The sequence below is a fragment of the Miniopterus schreibersii genome (genome assembly GCF_964146895.1).
Source record: "Miniopterus schreibersii genome assembly, chromosome: 12".
Classification (NCBI taxonomy): domain Eukaryota; kingdom Metazoa; phylum Chordata; class Mammalia; order Chiroptera; family Miniopteridae; genus Miniopterus; species Miniopterus schreibersii.
This window is the reverse complement of record NC_138112.1, coordinates 26,098,164-26,112,894: the sequence shown is the minus strand read 5'-3', so window position 1 is coordinate 26,112,894 and position 14,731 is coordinate 26,098,164. Positions and strand designations below refer to the sequence as shown.

Sequence of the window (14,731 nt, the reverse complement as noted above, 5' to 3'; positions counted from 1 at the left end):
GGAATGGTGAGCAGTGCAAGGAAGAGACTAGGCCCAAGTTTTTGGCACATTCAATGTAATTTCTCTTATTTACATTCAGTTCAGTCAGAGCAAATACTTTCATCTGCTTTATATATATATATGTGTGTATATATATATATATTTTCCCCCTGAGATCTCATTATATATTAGTGGTATTTTGCTTTAAAATAATTTGGTTGTATATTGAAAAAAAAATTGACTCCTGGAATCATAGAATTTTGGAGTTTGGAAGAATCATACATATTAACTTAACTTATTTAAGGATGAAAAAATTAAGGCTTGAAGAATGGAAGTGATAGGATCAAGTTTATAGTCTTAAATTTGGAGACCCAAGACTTCCCCATAAAGTGTTTTGTACTTTTCCTGCGTTTGTTTTGTCAAGGAAGGAAAACTTATAAAGAAATTAATAAGTAAAACTGCTAATCTGAAACGAAGGGACAGATTAAAAAGATGGGTTGTATATTATGTGGTTTGAATTGTGTAAGGATTTTTATAATTATAAAACAATACATAGCTGTTTAACTTGAGAACAGTGCTGCTTAAAATTATGTGTTAGCTGAAGCAGATCAATATTATGATACTATGTTGTGTGTTCAAAGTCAAAATATATACCTTGCAAATTGTGATAACACTTATTTATACAGTAAAAGTGGTTTCCCCAAGAGGCCATGCCATAGTCTGTGTTTTCAGAAAAGTTGAAAAGGTTTAGTGGAGTTTAAAGTATAGTCTTTTAAAAAGTGGATAAATGGGAGTACTACTTAGTTGTTTGAAAGATGGTTGCTATAAATATAAACTAACATCATTATCAAAAGCCTTATATATCAAGAATCTATCTATGTATGGAGTTAAAGACTCTGCCCTTTGGAGCTTTATGTTCTAAGTTCTGGTGGAGACATAAAGAAAGGTACACAGACAACTAAAAAAAAGCTTTGCCTAAACATATTGAATAATTTAAATAATAATCAGATGTTTTGATGAGTACCTCTTGTAGCATGAAGTATAAATATTCTATCCTAGTATATTGTATTGGAATGATTTGTTAATACGCCTGCATTTCCACTAGATTGACCTTATAAGGGCAATAGGAATCAAGTATGTAGATTTGTTTCTGTAGTAAGCTGGCAATATAGCAAGTACTGAAAAAATATATAAACGATGGTGAGAACTCATGGTTCCCTGTCTATACTTTCACTGGAAGATCATTCAGGCTTATAATAGCCTGGAAGTTTCCTCTGTGTCTTTCTTCCTTTGACTTGTTGAGTCACAAAGTGTTAGAAATTAGAAACATAGACACAAATCAATTTTTGTGAATGGGTGAGTGGACACATTGCTACAATATGAATATAAGTACATATGAGGCAAAGGGAGATTTATTGCTTCTTTTCCAGAAAACAGATAAGATTTCAGTATTTGTTTGAGTAATAGATAGAAGAAGTCTCAGTGAATACGGGGGGAAATGGGCTTGATGAGTAATGAAGACCAGGCAGCAAAGGGCATTGTCTTTGGACACACTCAAGGAGTGGTCAAAGGCACTGTGATCAGGGACGAAGGCCATTTAACTCATTATGTTAAAGAAAAGCAGAAGAGTTCTGTGGTAGGAAGTAGTTAAATGCACCATCTGTTTAGGTCTCTAGTAGACTTTAAAATTCTTTCAGCATATGTGTTTTAACCATTTTGAGATTTAAATGGTAAAAACAGCTTTCCATATTATGCCATATTCACACTAGGCCATATTCATATTTGTTATATTTCTGGCTATTTTTAGGATTTTAAAGTATTTCTATATTGTGATGTTTCTTTTTAGAACCTTGAAAATGGATAGTTTTCATATGATTCTACATGACATAGTGAAGACAGCAATAGTACAGTTTTTTTTCTGTAAGTTCTATAATAGGAAGCCATGTATTGTAAATCTGTCACTTCCTGAAAAGTCATTCCAGAGAAAACAGTATTTTCAGCTGAGTGAACTTTACTTTCACATTATTTGTTATACTTTCTATACACTGTTGGCTTAAAATGTTCTTTTGACTTAATATTTTATGAGATTTCCTTTACATGATTACTTTTACTTAACCACTCATATTCTTAGGTTGAATAATTAATAATGAAATTATTTCTAGGGTTTCATATAAATATAATCAATTTCAAAACTGAAAATGGTTTCTAAAAGATCAATCCTAAAATAAGCAAATGATATGAAAAATCAGTTAAACCACCAGATCACACAACAAACAAAAAGGTTTATAAACCTGTGAGGCTCCTTTTCACTCATAAGAAGAATGAACCCATAATACATCTTTTCTTTCACCCGTCAGTTTGCTAAGGATGAGACAGTTTGATAAATCACAGTTTTTATGAGTATAGGGAAATAGCTAGTCTAAGGAAATGGCTACTTTCATATATGTTACCGGGAGTGTGTCAAAATAAATATGCACTTGTCCCTGGATGCAGTGAATCCAGCTCTAAGAATTTACCTCCAGAGATATAAGTGCACATTTTTACAAAGTATACTTTGGTATTCAACATTTATTGCATCCCCTCTAAATACATATTCATAGACTCTTTTTAAAAAAAAATGTATCTTTATTGATTTCAGAGAGAGGAAAGGAGGGGAGAGAGAGAGATAGAAACATCAATGATGAGAGAGTCATTGATCAAGCCCGCAACTGGGCATGTGCCCTGACCGGGAATCGAACCCGGATCCCTTGGATCCTAGGTCGACGCTCAACCGCTGAGCCATGCCTGGCCGGGCCATATTCATAGACTCTTGAGTAAACCAGCATTTTCGCATGTATGTGTAAAATGAAAAAGTATAAAATAAATTTTTATTAAATAGGTGTCTATGTACAAATGTATACATACATACAGAAAATTCTACACTGACAGGATACCAGAGATCTGGAATGGAAGGGCACTTTCTTTTCATTGTATTTTTATCATTCAGTTTGAATTTAATGCCGATCATGTACATGTCTTCCTTTGTAAAAAAATCAGCTGTAATAACGTTTTTGAGATGTAATTTACACGCTATAAAATTTACCAGTTTGAAGTATCCGTTCCATGGGTTTTTAATAAATTTACAGAGTTTTGCGCTTATCCATACAACCTAATTTTAGAAGCTTTCCATTGGCCCCAGAAGAAACTTTGTACCATTCATTAGTAAACAAATCCTATCACCCCTTACCCCCCTAGCTCTAGACATTCATTATTCTACTTTCTGTAAATAGATATGTGTATTCTGGAATTTCATATGAATGGTATCGCACAGCATGTGGTCATTTATAACTGGCTTCTTTCATTTAAATAATGTTCTTGAGGTTCATCTATATTGTAGCAGGCCTTACATAACTTTTGATTTTAAAAAATGTTAAAAAATTAAAGTGAAAATAGCAATTTCAAAATTACTTAAATATATCGTACAGTGGTTATGAAGTAGAAGGGAAGCGCAGAGAAATTATTTTGTGTTAATAGCTTTCAGTTATTGAGCATTTATGATGTACTAGTCACTCTATTAGGCTTTACAATATGTTATCTCATTTAATAGTTACAATATATGTAATAGATGGTATTCTGTTATTTCCACAAATGCATAAATTGATATTAGTGTTAATTTTAGGTGTTAATTTAGACATAAAAGTGTAAAGAATAAAAATAGATGTATGCAGATTTATACTTTACAGCCAAAGTGTGAATATTTTAAGTGCTATAACATTACCAGAATGTACAGTGAACATATAATTCACTAGCCAGACAGATCTAATGGAACTTTTTGCAATTATGGATATGTTCTGTGTCTGTTCTATACATTATAGGATCTACTACCACATGTGGCTATTGATTACATGAAATGTGACTAGTGTGAATGAGAAACTGAATTTTAATATTATTTAATTTAAATCAGTTTAAATTTAAATAACCACACTCTGTTTCTGCCTATGAACTAATAACAGTTCCAGGATATTCAAGGTAATCCTTGCAAGTGAAACAATTCAAATGTCAGCAAAACATTTTTTACAGTGGACATTAGACACTGAAGGGCAGAGATCTCTGGGAGATGGGAAACAAATAAAATAAGCCTTGTGATCACACTAACCATGCCTTGAGAGAGTTTCCAGGCATGGGTTAAAGAGAAGGCATTCAGACAAAATCTAGAGGACTTTCTGAGTTGAGGAAACAGAGTGGAGAGTGAGAGAAGACCATGCTAGATAGAGTTTACAGAACAAAAGACTAGAGAGGAAAGTATTCAGCTGATTACTGATTAGGGCAGGTAAGTGAGGAAAATGCCACAGTACAGGAAAGAATAACCTGAAAGCATTGTAGGTCCTTAGCTAAGTGCTTGGTACTCAAATAGCAGCAGGAATAGTGTCTGTTCCTACTAGCCAGACTGGAAAATCTCAAAGTCTGTGTGGCATTGAGTAAATTATACATAATCTCAGTAATGGGGACAGTAGAGTAATACTTCCTCCTAAAATATCTTAAAAGCAAATCCTTAAAGGATTAAACTTTTCAATAACTTAACTGTGTCCCAGAATAAAGCTAAGGAATATTTATGGGAACACAAAAATATTCAGCAGCCACCAAGGTAAAATTCAGAATGTTCTCTTATCCAATCAAAATTACCAGGCATGCAATAAGAAACAAGAAAAATTGACCCATAATGAGTAGATAAATCAGTCAATTAATACCAAATCAGAGTTAGCAGGCAAGAACATTAAAAAAGCATTACTATAACTGAATTCCATGGTTACAAAAAGTTAGACATAGAATATAGGGGGAAAAAATCCAAATCAAACTTCTAGAGGTGATAATTACAATGTGTAAGATGGAAAACTCACTGGATGCATTAATGGCATATTCTATACCGCAGAAGACAGTATTAGTAAACTTGAAGACAATAGTATACTGGGTTCTTGATTCTTTCCATATAGAGCTTAGTCTGTTGTGTTTAGTATGATGTGTTTGAGGGGAACTTTAATCCGGATTTACTATGTTCTAATGCCTGCTTTTAGAGAAATTTTTAATAGCTATTTTATATCCCACAAAAGACGATTATATGCTTTAGGAACTTTTCTTACTGATTAGAATTGATTGACAACTGGACTGTGTTTTATAGTTTTTAAAAATATAGTCATCTTAATATAATAGTTAATAAATATTATGATTTGCTGATTTCATTATAAAAGCCATTGTCTTTTTTTTAACTTGCTTATTCAGACATTTAAAAAAATTTTCAATTATAGTTGACATACAATATTATATTAGTTTCAGGTGTACAACATACTGATTAGACATTTATATAACATAGAAAGTGATAGTTATTACAATATTATTGACTGTATTCCCTAAGCTGTACTTTATAGCTCCATGACTATTTTTATAGCTGCCAATTTATGACTCTTAATCCCTTCACCTCTTTCACCCAGCCCTCCAACCCCCGTATTTGGCAACATCAATTTGTTCTCTGTATCTACAAGTTTGTTTGTTTTGTTCATTTATTGTGATTTTTAGATTCCACATATAAGTGAAATCATATGGTATTTGTCTTTCTCTGTCTGACTTGTTTCACTTAGCATAATACCCTCTAGGTCCATCCATGTTGTTGCAGGTAGCAAGGTTTCATTATTTTTTTATGGCATTCCTAGAGATAATTTAAAAAATAAACTGTTCTTTTTTGAACTCTGTAAACCTTCTACTCAAGCTATATACATATATACATGTTGTAATTATATGTACTTATTGTGTAATGTATATAACTGTATGTGCGTGTATACAGACTTATTGCTTTAATACGGTTTATTTGAAAGACAGAGGATCAAAGTTGTATGAGTACATTTGCACATCTTTAAATTGTTTCAGGTAGAAGATTTAATAGTAGGTACTTTGCTTTTATAAGACTCCCCGGTGACAATGTCAGTGTTCTTTTGCAAGTAATGTATTTTCTCCTTGTTATAGGTCCTTTTGTTCTGCATCACAGCTGCCATGTACATGTTCTTTTTCAGGTATGTTCTGTTATACCTATTTTTCTAAATAGAAAAAATAGTGTTCCTCTGTAATTTTTCATCAACCATGTAACTAAAGTGTTTCCCAAATAATTATCCCCCATGAGTGGCATGAGTTTTGTTTTGTTTTGTTTCTAGAGTGGATAGAGATAATTCACTGCTCCCTAGTAAACAGAGAAAGAGAGGGAATGGAGATTTGTTTTTTCACATTCTACTTATGGAATGTGAGAGCTGTAAATTAATAGCCCTCAAATTCTCATATGTGTTTTTTGTGGGCCTGACCTGATTTCAGATATTCTTATAAGACAGTTAACATTTTAAATTTAAAGGAGAAAAAGTGATGGTAGGATTTAATCTGTCTTCTGTGAAGGTAACCTAGCACATTAATCATAGCCTTTAAAATGTTAAATTACTCCATGATGTCAGAGTTGTCTTTTTTATTGAGACCCTGAGGAATATGGGGGAGTGTTAGGATGGCTCAAGGTTTTAGTGCCAATAAAAAGGATGTCTGTCGTTATGTAACCATAGCAGTATGAGAATAGGAATTTTGTTTAGGAAGAGTCCACTTCTTCCTAGTCTTCCTCTTCAGTAATACCAGTTAAAATTCTCATTTACTTTACTCTTATTGAACTCATTTGTATAGACTCTTTCTTGATACTTCCGGATATAGCAGAATTTAATCACAGCAGGAAGGGGACCAGGCTTTTAAAACTAAAATTTATATGTAATTGACAAAGGCAGTTATGGATTCTAATAAGGTATATTCGATAGATATCTTTTTTAACCTAAACGAGATAATTCAACCACACCAGAATTTTTGACCAACTAATTTCCTGCCAAAACATCCTAAATAAATATTTGATAAACACAATGTTATAATTTTAACTTATTTTGACTTTATAAAAATGTTATATGCAAATACAAAATGATTTGTTGCTGTTATTATTTTTGTAAAGGGACAGCCAGGCTATTAGAAGGAGAAAAAAATAAAGTTTCAACTTGATCTGCAAATGATTGGTAATGGGATATATAGTATTTTGTGGTAGCTGTTAGTGACTGAAATATCATTGCAGCTACCTAGTGGTCTTGGTGAAATTGTTTGACCTACCATTTTAATATAGCTTCATACATTCCGTACAATTTCTTTGGTCTCATATTTTAGTAATTTAAGGGTGAGATAAAGGAGTTAAGGACAATTACTATTTCATTTTTATCAATTTCCCAAAACTTCATAATTGTATAGAGACACATTATTAGGACAATATTGCAAAAAGCTTGTGTGGTTTATCTTTATGTTCTGTCTAGTCTGAAGATAAAGCATACCTAGCGGGGAAAATGTAAAAAAGATTAAAACTTAAAAACATGTCTTTTATTGATATACACAAGAGGAAGTACAATATCAAGCAAATTTTCTCTTTGTTAAAATTTCTAACAGAACAGGTAATGAAATGAAGCAATCCTGTCTGAAATGGCACCTAAAGACAGCATATTTGATCAACATTTAGCATTTCTTAGTCACCAAAAGTTTTTGAGGTTTAAAAAATAAGTTGTGTGTTGAATGTAGTGATAATGCTCAATTTTTAGCATGGGTCTTTGAAAACTGCTGCCATCAACCTAGTATTTTTGGTGTAGAAAGAAAATCAACCCTATAAATATGTATTTTGGTGCAGAGCTACGGAACCTTTTCCTGTTTCAGTCACAAAGTCTAGGTTAAAAACAACAATTTAAAATACTTTCCAGAAGGCTCAATATAAAGTTTTAGTGCCAAGATAAACATTTTCAGTTTTCTGAGGAAAGGGGTTGTTTTTCTCCTAAAAGAAGCACTATCACCAAATTCCTAGTGTTCTTGGCAGAAGTTAGTTTGAATAACTCAGCAAAAGAGGTTTGGTAAATGGTAAAGGAAAACTATTTATAAAGTACTCAACCAAACAAAACAGTGTTACATGTTTGTTTGAACTCGAGCATGTGTTTGAAATGAAAAAATCAATATTGTATATAGCAGTGAGCAAATCCAATTGCATTAGAATATTTTATGCTTAAGATTTAATTTTATTGTAAATCTAGATATTTGAGGACATATTTATTCCATTTATTAACAATTATTTTAGTTCCACTTACATAAAATTAGATAAGTAAATGTCAGATGATATTGTCCCCAGGACTCCATTTATGGTAATCTCTTTTGAGAAGAGAATAAGGGAAATATTTTATGTTAGAAATGAGCCAGCGTGTGTTTTTATCCTAACCCATAAATGGGGGAAAAAGGGAAATGAGGCCCCCTTTCAATAAAGAGAAAATGTGCCAATTTTTTGTAAAAGAAAAGCTTGAGGAAGTAGTTCCATAAGTATTTATTGTATGAATTTACTTAAGCAATACAGTGTTTTTAGTATTGCAATTGTGGTTATTAAAATGTGTAGAGAAAGTGCCATACTTTTGCACAGCTTTTTAGTAGTTTTTTTTACAGGTATAGTTATTTTCACATACATTATCTCATACATGGTGATCTCGATTTTCAATCTGTATACCAGAAAGAAGGCTTACATTCCAGTGGGATCCTGGGAACACTTTAGAGGCCTGGGTTGAATAAAGGTAATTTGCGAAGAGAGAGTTCTAGTTTTGTTCTAGTTCTTAACAAGCTGGCCATCCAGCCATCAGGCTGTCTGTTGGTACCAACACACTACAGTATTTTGGAGATGTTTAGAGAAACAAGCTCTCTGTATTATAACTCTAGTGAGCATACTTCTTAATTGCTGTGACTCCTTTGTTCAATCATTTATCACCTTGTATGTTAGTATCATAGCTTCACCGTAGAGCATTGTCTGTCACTCTCAGTTCAGGCCAAGCAGAAGTCATAGTTGAAAACTTGATATTTTGTCTCATGCACCCCTTTAAAACATGTCTTTACTTCCAAATGTGTATTTATGGGTAAAGCAACCTACATTTTCTCAAGCCAAAGAATTCATCATAGTCGTTGATTCAGGCTTCACTAGGATCTTCCCAACAGTCTTGTGGAGAAAAATTAGTTTCTTTTGAACCACTGGCTTTTTTTCTGTTTTAATTGAGAAGCAAAGGAAAGACTCAGCAACACCACAGACACCATCCTGAAACTATTATGCTTAATCTTGATCATGAAAAATAATGAAACATGCAATGCTTTTAAACATTAGAAGTTTTATTTTCAACATTAGGTTTCTGTGTCTGGAGAACACTAATATTTTAAAAATGAAATAATTCAGCTTCATTTTTCTTTAAATAATTTAATTTAAAATCAGTGGTATTGTAAAGTATATTATGACAACATTGATCCCATTCTAGTGAGTACCCAGCTAGAGATCCCACCTGCCTTTGCAAGAGCAGCAGCAAATGCAACAGTTCGTTTAAACATGTAGAACAAAAGGCTCAGACTTATTGTCATAACACATAATCTACAGACTTTGATTCACACAGACATATCTCAGTCTGATGTAAACATTGATGAAAAGCATTGCATTTTTAGTTAGAAACCAGTGCAAATTAAAGTTTATTTTGTTTTAAACAGACAGAAACAATAGTGATGTGCCTTCCATTTAATAAATTATAGTCGGCTCTCTGGAAAGGCACACATGATAAAGCATTTCATTAGTCTCAAGATAAAGATGTAATGTTTGGATCGTCAAGGGCTGAATGAAAGCAGTAACAGACTTCTTGCGAAAACAAAATACGTATCAATCTTTAATAAAACCTTTTTACTACAAAAAAAAAAAAAAGATGTAATGCTTGTATTTAAGAAAACCACATTAGCCCGGCCGGGCGTGGCTTAGTGGTTGAGTGTCGACCTAGGATCCAGGCGATCGGGGTTCGATTCCCAGTCAGGGCACATGCCCGGGTTGCGGGCTCGATCCCCGGTCCGGGGCGTGTGGGAGGCGGCCGATCAATGACTCTCTCATCATTGATGTTTCTGTCTCTCTCTCTCTTTCCCTCTCCTTTCCTCTCTCTGAAGTCACTAAAGATATATTTTAAAAAAAGAAAACCACACTATTTATGGGCTGAAAACCTCCAGGTATTGAGTGAAAAACATTTGTGATTGTCCTAGAATCTTTTTACATAAATTTAATTTAGTATCTTTGAAATAACTTTAAAAGCAAGTCAATAAGAACTTTTGATCTGGATCTTTCAACCATTTTCTGATTTTAGTGAAAGTCTTTTAAATATTAATTAGGTTCTATTTCTTAAAGGATTTCCTAGACATACACAAAAATCTAGTCTAGGAAGTTATATATGGCAGTCAGAGTTTAAAAGTTTTACTTTAGGATTAGGAGAGTTTGCCATAAATAGATTTTTATTTTGAAGAAATTACTTTCAGCAATATAGAGAGTGAATTGGGGGTTTAGGAGGGGTCATAATGACAGGTACTAGGAGGGTACTGTAGTAGTTATCCAGGATAGAAATGGTGAGGACGTGACTGAGACTTATGGTAGTGACATGGCGAAGAGTAGATTTATCTAAGATACGAAGATTGTTGCTTGGATGTGGAAGAGCAAAATACTAGAAGCTGAGCAGGTTAGAAAATGTGTGGAAACTGAGTACAGATTTTGCAAATACTGAGACTGAGGTGCTTTTAGACATTCATATAGAAATATATAGATATCAGTTGGGTATTTGGAGTTTAGGAGATAGAACAGAGGCTTTTCTTGGCTGTTAAATCTCGCTGCTTGACTGTGGACAAATTACATAACTTCTGATATATCAGTTTCCTCATTATTATGTGGACCTAATAAGTGGGCTTGGGGGATTAAATAAGACTCAGTGTCTTTCAGATTTTTTTGGATGTGACATAAAATAAGAATTGTGAACACACACGCACATTTCCCAGAGTAATACTACATGTAATACATTTGGATATTTTCTATTCTAATTTACTTTATTTATTTAAAAAGCTGCTTTGACCCACTAATGGGTAACATCCAGCAGTGTGAGAAAGTACTGAAGTAATACATGTGAGTGACTGTGATTGCTACCTTAGAAAAAGCAGAGTTAGAAGCAGTGATTGCTCTTTTTGAACTAGAAAATAGTTAATTAAATAGAGAATTTCAGCCTGGCCCGTGCTGCTCACTGGTTGAGCATCCACCCATGCACCAGGAGGTTACCGGTTTGATTTCAGGTGAGGGCACATGCCCTGGTTGTGGGCTCGTTCTCCAGTAGGGGGTGTGCAGGAGGCAGCCAGTCAATGTTTCTCATCGATGTTTCTTTCTCTCTCCCCTTTTCCTTTCCTCTCTCTCTAAAATCAATAAAAACGTTTAAAAAAAAATAGAGAATTTCAGGAGTGAGGACATTATCTTTAGCAGCTATGCTAAAGATAATAATCCATATTATCCAGTAAGGTAAGTGTTAAAATGTGCTCATTTGCTCCAACAATCTGATGGTCGGTGGTAACCTGCTAGAGAAATTTATGTGGTTGAATTGGGATAGTAGATTAAGAAATAAATGTGACATATTGTACACTGTAAATGTATATAATTATATTTGCCAATTATGTAAAAAAAAAAGAAATGTGAAATGAGGAAGTAGAATGAATATTAAATGACTCAATTAAATAAAACCAAAGGTGATTCTTAAAAAGTATTGTTTTTGTCATCTTTTCATAGCCAGTAGCTGCCATCAACTTGACCCTGATTATATGCAGTTGACTCTTTCACCTCTTGCCTTAGGGGAGGGAGCAGTGGTAAAGAGGAGGAAACAATTGCTAGAAGCAGTGGAGTAATATTTTTTTTAGCATTGGTGATTATTACTAGAGGGAGTTTAGGGTAAAAGAGTACCCAGTAAGTGTTTGAATGAATGATACTCAATTTAAAACATTTAAATTCAGTTATGTTTGACTTGAGTGGCTCTTTGTATTTAAAGAATCTACATTTATTTTTGTATATATTCAGTGTACTATAAGGGCAATATTTTCCCAGAATTTGCTGGTATATTATCTGTTTGGTAAATTATAAAACTTGTTCGATAGTCTGAATGTTTGTGTTCCCCCAAACATTGGGATTGAAATCCTAACTTCCAAGGTGATACTACTAGATGGTGGAGCTTTTGGGAGGTGATTAGATCATGAGGCAGAGCCCTAATGAATGGTATCAGTGCCCTTTAAAAGAGGCTTGGGCGAGCTCCCTTGCCCCTTCTGCCACATAAGTTTACAGTGAGAAGACCGCCATCAAGTGGGTGCTCACCAGACACCAAATCTGCTGTCTGGTGCCTTGATCTTGGACTTCTCAGCCTCCAGAACTATGAGAAGTAAACTTCTATTGTATATAAGCCACCCAGTCTCTGGTATTTTGTTATAATAGCTTGAACTGACTGTGATAACTGTGAAGGGCTTTTCAACTTTCCAGTGAAATTCGTTAATATTTCAGGTGTTTAGAAAAATAATTGACCTGAACACCTGCCTGCTACCCCAAGGTGTAGTCCAACTACTGTCTTCATATAAACTTCCTTTTTCTTAAAGGAAAGTTGTATTTTGTTTGTCAAAATGTGGTTGATATCACATAACAAAAAACAAAATTTAAGCAAAATACAAATGTATTTTAATCTTAAATTTTAAAACTCCAGGTTGGGCATTCTAAGGTTCATTTGTCAGCTCCATGGTGATTAGAGATATAGGATCCCTATCATAACATAGCTTCCCAAAGAAAAGTCTTTTAATGAGGGTCTTTTAAATTAAGTCTGAAATTATAAACTTCTTTGAATTAAATTTTTGGTTCATTCCTAACCCAATACTACTTATGCTAAATATTATTATTAGATTAGATTAGCCAAGAACAGATTTCAACCATACAGACTTACACACCCAGCCCCTCAGTCGGGATTGTAACTTACTCCAATCCCATTCAGGCGTGAGATACAAATATAACCTGTTTTTGAAAATATGAGATTAAAATTATTTGGAGTTGAGTATAATTTATAAATAATAACTATAGTAGTTAGAAGATGTGTAGCTATGAAAAGATGATGAAGTGGTTGCAGATACTGTCAAGAATCACCTTTTGGCTTTATTTAGTTATGATATAATGCCTAGAGAGATTTTTTAATTTGGGAATTTATGATGAATATAAAAGAATGATAAAACTTACTTTATAATGGGACATGATGCCTTGTAAATTAGAAAAACAGCCATTAGAGGATGGATGGCCTCAAATTAAGATTATATTAAAGTGATTTTTTGGGTAAAAACATATTTTTTGCTCATTGTAGAAAAATACTGCTAAACAAAATCACTATCATCATCATCATCATCAACACCCATAATCTCTCCTTTTAGACATGAACAGCTTCCACCTTGGTTTATATTCTTGTTGGCCATCTGCTAAGGTCATTTGTCCGTCTGTCTGTCTGTCTGCTTCCCCCTGCCTGCCCTCTCTCCCTCCCTCCCTCTTCTCCTTTCTCTTCCTTCTCTGCTTGTTTTCTCCCTCCTCCTTTCATGTCTTCCCTCTCTCCTTCCACAACCTATTTATATGAAATCAAGTGAGATCATATCATGTAGACTGCATGATAAAATGCCTTTTCTTGGCACATCTGCATTAGGAGAGACTAAGAGCTTTCTGTGATTAGTAAGTAAGAAGCACCATGAAGCGGGAAGCAGGCAGCCCAACACGGACAGCCCGAAACGCGCCTCTTATTGAATGTGCGTACACGCACACTTGCACCCATATCCCTCTGCACACACAGCACATTATTAGAAGTCATAGAAAGGATTCTGCTACCAGCCTTCAGTTCTTCACTAAGAAACTGGTAACAACTTGGAACAATGTGTATGTGACTAATCGGGTGTTTCCGAGCACCCATTCTTCCATGTTCTGGGAATCCTCCTCTGTGCTAAAATATCTGCTTCTCGTTTAAGGAGCGTTATTACTAATCACAGAAAGTTCTTAGACTAGACTTTGCTGATGCAGATGTCCAAATTTGAAGCAGTTAAGTTTAATTCCTTACTTCAGCAGCTATGAGGAATGCTGTACTTCACTGTTTTTTTCTAAGCCTTTCTCTTTGTTTATTTTCTACTGCTTGAGTTCTCTTAGAGGTAATCAAGGGACACTGTTATGTAGCAGAGTTCACTAAGAGCATGAACTTTGGAACCAGACTGTGTAGTTCAGATCCTCATTCCATCCAACTTGTTTTGTGATTTTGTGTGAGTTTTTGAGCCTCTCTGTGCCTTGAGTTTCTCATCTTCAAGTGGGGATGATAATAGTACTTACCGCGTGGGGTTACTATGTGTATTAAATGACTACTACGTTGTAGACAGTAAATGTGAGCTGTTTTTATTATTTAAATATGAGCTGTGAAGATCACATACGGTATGATTCCATTTATATGAAGTGTCCAGAATAATTAGCAAATCCATAGAAATAGAAATTAGATTTGTGTTGCCTGTGGCAAGGGGACTGGGGTGGGGTTGGGGAATTGGGGAGTGACTACTAATGGGTATGGGTTGTTGTTGTTTTTTAATCTTTTAAAAATTTATTTACTTTATTTTTTTCGTTACCATTTATCCCTCTATGCCCTCTTCCACCCATCCCTCCCCCAGTGCTCTGCTGTCACCACATTTTTGCCCATGACCATGAGTTCTCTCTTTTTTTCTCAATCCCCCCTCCCCCCCAAGCCTACTTTCTATCTGTGAGTCTGTATTTTGCTTGGTAGTTCAGTTTGTTGATTAAATTCCACATATGAGTGAAATTATAAGGTACTTG

General features: G+C 34.2%; 1 protein-coding gene across 7 annotated transcripts in view; it reads left to right on the top strand.

The window, feature by feature from the left end:
* The window catches only part of TMEM135 (transmembrane protein 135), a 414,783-nt gene that overhangs the window by 115,721 nt on the left and 284,331 nt on the right, over positions 1-14,731 (top strand). For all 7 annotated transcript variants that reach the window (XM_081152635.1, XM_081152630.1, XM_081152632.1 and 4 more), the window contains one exon: positions 5,974-6,020. In XM_081152635.1, coding sequence (XP_081008761.1) covers positions 5,974-6,020 — 47 coding nt within the window. The remainder of the gene's footprint in view (positions 1-5,973; positions 6,021-14,731) is intronic.